This window comes from Acyrthosiphon pisum, chromosome A1 (genome assembly GCF_005508785.2).
Source record: "Acyrthosiphon pisum isolate AL4f chromosome A1, pea_aphid_22Mar2018_4r6ur, whole genome shotgun sequence".
NCBI lineage: Eukaryota > Metazoa > Arthropoda > Insecta > Hemiptera > Aphididae > Acyrthosiphon > Acyrthosiphon pisum.
Genome location: NC_042494.1, coordinates 46,731,252 through 46,736,752, shown reverse-complemented (window position 1 = coordinate 46,736,752; position 5,501 = coordinate 46,731,252). Strand labels below are relative to the sequence as shown.

The following is a 5,501-nucleotide window of genomic DNA, read 5'->3' as shown; positions in this document are numbered from 1 at the left end:
CCGTCTCCACTCAGAATCGTTTTTCTTATCCAGTGATATTATATCATTGAATTCAAATTTAATACTATCCATTATACAGTGACCCACTTGTAACCTACTGTACAGCAGAGTGACATCCACTTACCCACCTTTTTTAATTTGTAGTGATTATCACACAGACATAATATTAGTTATTACTTATTAGGTATATAAAATAGTATAAATTGTAATGTCTGAGTTAACGCTCAGTGTTGTACCTACTCCTGTAGTACTTACTGTCTACTGTACAATTGTAGCTGTTGACAGAAGTTGAAAGTTGTGTTCTTGTGCAAGTAGCAGTAGATCTATCTACTGTATTGTCATATTATATAAGTGTATTACTGTTTACAATTTTACAAGATTTTAATTCTTATTATTTTACTAAATATTTGCAATATTGTGTTACCTATGTAAAATGTACCTATTAGCTATTACCTATCTATAAACCTATAGTACATTAGTACCCATAGACTTTATTATATTTATAGTACCTAATTATACAATAATTATAGTAGGTACTATAATTATATACCTAGTTAATATAGTTTGGTACTCAATGATCATAATTACAAAATCTATCCATGCTTCAACGGCTTCTGTAGCCGGTATACACATATATGATATAATATATGCGTCACTGTGTCCCGCGAACGTGATAGGTACGACTTCGTACGAGAAGTAAATAAGACCCGTTTTTGTTTTAAAATCGAACACGCATATTTACATCGTAATAATAATATGTTCACACTTGTTTATTATGAGTTATGAAATAAAAACCGAATAAATTATTGTTGACGTCTTCACCTATAGAACTATTATGTACGATGTGCCTAAAACACCATACTAGACATGTATTATTCTTTATTATTAATGTTAATAACTTTCTCCCGTATTGGGTTTGATTAATTTTTATATATATTGAAATGTTTGGCGTCGAATCTTTCGATTGATTCTATTATACATTTTCAATGTAAGCTACACTAAGTCTAAGTCTTGTAACTTGTATTTGTTTAAGCCATTGTAAAAACTAAAAACAATCATTTATTGAAATAATTAAAATTTAATATAAATGTAAAAAAAAATTAAATTATAACTTTTACATAACATTACGAAAGATGGCGAACCAGTAACCATCACATAAACCACATGGGTTCAGGTCCCGTCTGCATTACGGCTTTTTCTTCGATGATTTATTGCTGGCGATGGCGAAAGTCCCGTAAGGACCGTTGTCGAATCTCCCCTGGAACCCGGGTCCCGCCTTGCTGGTGGCGTCGATCTCAAAACCGATTGGCCTGCATCCGTTTTTGGTCGCGTACTTTATCTTGATGGTAAATTTGACCGGGGCGCCGTTCTTTTTGCCCAGCTGTTCGCGCGTCCACTTCTCGAACTCGTCCCAGCGGTTCAGCAGGCTGCTCTGCGCGTTGATCTTCCTGTTGACGCTCCGGTGCTGCGGCACCAGGTTCCACGTCTCAACGGGCCCGCCGAAAACGGACGCCACCACGTGCCCCTGTTCGTCGTCCGACTCCCTGTCCAGCTCGGCCATCCGCCTCTTCCACTTGTCGCCCGAGAAACTCGTCCTGGTCGTCGACAGCGCGTACAGCTCGCCCTTCACACCGGTGGTCACGGACACGGACTTGCCGTTCTTGCACGTCACCATCGACTCTGTCACTTCGATTTGGTTCTTGCCGAGCAGCGTGTACTTGGTGGACGCCCCGACGTTATCCACGACCACCGCTCCGATCAGCAGCAGTACGGCGCACGCCACCTGCGCATTTACGTTGTCTCTCAACATGTCAGCCACACGACGTGTCTCTGATCAATCGCAATATTATATTGAAATATCGTTGGTCACTGGTAGGATAAAATAATATTATAATAGCGTAAATTAATATCGAGCCGGACTATCTAAAACTATGTAATTCGGAAACTATTATACTTGTTACGTACCTATGTGATATGCGTTTATTGACGATAAATTAACTCGAATATCGGTAATCATAAAATTTGATTTCGTATATATAATTATTGCCTCCTGAAGTGACACTGTACAATTCTCACGTGCCACGGTCTAATTTATATCTCGTTGTGCGATGGACAGCACACTATCGAAAAGTACTATCGAATTATTCGATAGTCCGGCTCTTCGGCGCTTTCGAACTATTCGATACTAATCGAATAAGTATTTCGAATATCAATTGTTTTGAATCATAATTTGATAATTGATGGTAACTACTAACTACTAAGTACTAACAATCGAATACTATTCGATAGTGCCCATCACGGCATAACTAGCTCACGTACAGTAGATTGGTAGGGACACTTAGTATGCAAATCACGCGGATACCCGCAGGTAATTATTATTTATTATTGCCACTGTCGGTTTTTCCTAGTGTATTCGAATAAAACGCGATATTTTAACGATAGGGAATTCCACTGTGTCACTGTGAATATATAATAATGCAATTTGTAGGTATAACGAGTAATATTAAAAATATAATATACGCGGTAAGCTTGCATACCATATTGTATCAGTGGAAACAGGAAAGTGATAATATAATATTTTAAGTACCTATGTGGCTATGTTATTATACGCATAGTTTATTTTTATATATCAGCCGATATCTAAGTGACTAAGTAGTAAGTATAAGTAACAAAACCAAATCGAAATCGACGTTCAGCTGCCAATAGTTAAAATCATATACAGGTGCATGCATGCATGAAATATATAAATATGATTTTCAAGGCAGGACATAAACGAGTTAAAAAATTAAAGTTAAGTTACCTTTAAAATAGTTTAATAATTAAATAACGAAACACGTTATTTAATGAGTTACTTTTTTCAAATGTAACTTCTAACTTATACCGAGTTAATTTTGCCCATGATAATACACGACAGTTTTGTAGTTACTAATCAGTAATCAGTTAATTAATTGACAACTACTGTATAGGTAGTCGTATTAAGGTTTTTTGTTACAATAATTAATATAATACTATAATAGTTATTATGATTTGGCATTGGTTAGGTTAGGATTGTAAATATTCAGTTGAAAAGTGTAATAAATAGTTAACAAAGCCAAGTTGTTATTTACTAAATAAAAGAAAAGTAATTTATAACTATGAACTTAAAGTTTAAAAAAAATTGTTACAATATCGCGTCCTGAAACTTTCGAGTTTTAATCAACCTCTATAGTACGACTTAACAGGCGTGACTTTCATAATTGCAATGACATTGTTTAATTGTCTCTTTCATCGGCACCCACTCTCGACGAGTTACACTAGCCTCTGAGTTTCAATTAAAGCTAGAAGAATTTATAAAACACTACAAAATGTTGACAAATAGCCAATAGGGTCTACGTAATTAACTACCTACTAAGTAATAATACAAAAAAGTAAATAAGTCTTGTATTGGCTATAGATCTCGATAATCAAAATTATTGTGCACACAAAAGGGAGGGTGGTTATGGGGTTAAAACTTTCCCCAAAATAATAAAATACGTTTACTGAATATTTTTATTCATTACATTCCTAATTCCTAGATGTCTCTTTAGAACAACTAAGTACACGATCGTTTTATGAAAAATTGGTCTAATCAATTCAAAAATAAATTATGAAGTTCAAGAAAAATATGAACTACTTTTAGAAATGTACAACGATATTTTGAATGATAATAGTTAATGACTTTAATTTGTAAATGGGCAATCAAAAATTAATATTTTATGCTACAATATAATATGTTAAAATTTATAAAATATAAAATATGTAAATCGTTCTCTCAGCTAATGACTGTTTTGTTGAAGTCGTAATAAACAAATGGTATAATATTATCCACCATAAATCGGAGAATCAAGAACTCATAGTCCATTCGTTAGTTTTAATTCAGAATTATAATATTATATATTTATACACAGTAATATGAAGTAATTATGAACTAATAATTAATATCATATAGTTAAATACTTAAAATGTTATTAACTTTATCAATATTATCAGTATCTAATACGAATCAAACGATCATTATCGACACTAATTATACCTTATACCTATGACCTACCTATCTGATACTTGTACCTACTATTAACTATTTTAACTATCACCATGTTCCACGTAGAAAACATGTTCAAAATGTCCATAATATTCAACAAATTTAATAATATTAACATTATTTGACAATATTTTTTATTTGTTTAGGTTAAACAATTTCACTTATCATTAATAACCACCTATAACCACACAAATAATATCATATTATGTTAACGAGTTAATCACGCGGCTTACACGGAATACTGTGACGGTGTAGTACTACTACTATAATGTACTACAACTGTAATAATACTACTTACATACCTTTAAACTGAGTTAAACATCACAAAACATACTTGAGAAAAACCTGACAACCTTGGCTGAACTGTCTTATCAGTTTAAATATTATTCGTGATGTAGGTAAACATTTATCAAAATGAAATCATTAATCATTAATGAGCTATTGAGATGGGGAAAACATCAGCCAAAAGATTATCATTATAATATTATGTCTAATGTATTAATGTATAGAAACATACAATTATAAATAAATATTATTTTATACACTTACTATACATGTTGTATTTCATGTATTTAGTAATTTAGTATTTTCTATTATACTAGTCTAGACGTCTGAAATTATTTATGACAATATTCATATTATATAGCAAAATCGAAAAAAATAATTTTACCTGTTCAGGTAAATCATTTTACATACAGCCATATACAGGTAAGTTTGAGACATACATTTTTAATGAATAAAGCACTGCACGGTTAAAAGTAATTTTTCAAAAACAGTCATATTCTACCTATGCAATTACTAATAACAGTAAAATGACCGTCAGTTCAAAAGGTATTAGATAATAAAGTAAAAAAAATATTGCATTAGTTTTTTTATAAATCTTAGTAATAGCATTAGCCAGTGGCGTATCCAGGGGAGGGGCTGAGGGGGCTGCAGCCCCCCCCCCCGAAATGTTAAAAATTATTTTAATGGTCTATGATAGTAGTTCAAAAAGTCTTAAATTGTATTTAAAATATTTAAAAATGTACAATATGTATTAACACTTTTCAGCTATCTATTTGTGCTAGTACGTATTTAATGTGTAAAAGTGTAAAAGTTGATCAGCACCTCCCGAAAAAAAATCCTGGCTACGCCACTGGCATTAGCCCAATTTATTATATAAAAATAAATAACAATATAGTGTACCTACAATAAAACTAAAAAATCAAACAGAATGACTAAAAAAAAATTGATTTCTATGATAGAAACTCTCGTATAGCACCAGATGTAGGTACTGTCTGTATGTTAAGTAATCGGCGTAATAAAACAGTATATTAATATAAAACAAAGTTAAGTAGTTACATTGCCGTCGCGTCGAGTAAGCCACTAGTCGATACATGACCGAGCAATCAGGGTTTCTTGTCTTTCATCTGCTTCTGCGTCTGCGCGACCGTACCAAAAG

The 5,501-nt window shown here is 32.7% G+C and overlaps 2 protein-coding genes across 2 annotated transcripts in view; both read right to left on the bottom strand.

Moving 5' to 3' along the window:
• Positions 1–1,039: 1,039 nt before the first annotated feature.
• LOC100162290 (uncharacterized) lies at positions 1,040–2,067 on the bottom strand. Its single transcript, NM_001162668.2, has 2 exons — positions 1,966–2,067; positions 1,040–1,869 (listed from the first exon to the last, which is right to left on the bottom strand). Exon 2 carries the CDS (start codon positions 1,808–1,810, stop codon positions 1,187–1,189), a length of 624 nt encoding a protein of 207 aa, NP_001156140.1. The 5' UTR covers positions 1,811–1,869; positions 1,966–2,067; the 3' UTR covers positions 1,040–1,186.
• Positions 2,068–5,274: 3,207 nt separating this feature from the next.
• The window catches only part of LOC115033723, a 1,207-nt gene continuing 980 nt past the window's right edge, over positions 5,275–5,501 (bottom strand). Inside the window, exon 2 of the mRNA XM_029487165.1 lies at positions 5,275–5,501. Within this exon, the coding sequence (XP_029343025.1) occupies positions 5,449–5,501 (53 nt within the window). The 3' untranslated portion in view covers positions 5,275–5,448.

Excerpts from the sequence above, each read along its gene's own strand:
- LOC100162290 (NM_001162668.2), bottom strand. The coding sequence starts at position 1,810 with ATGTTGAGAGACAACGTAAATGCGCAGGTGGCGTGCGCCGTACTGCTG.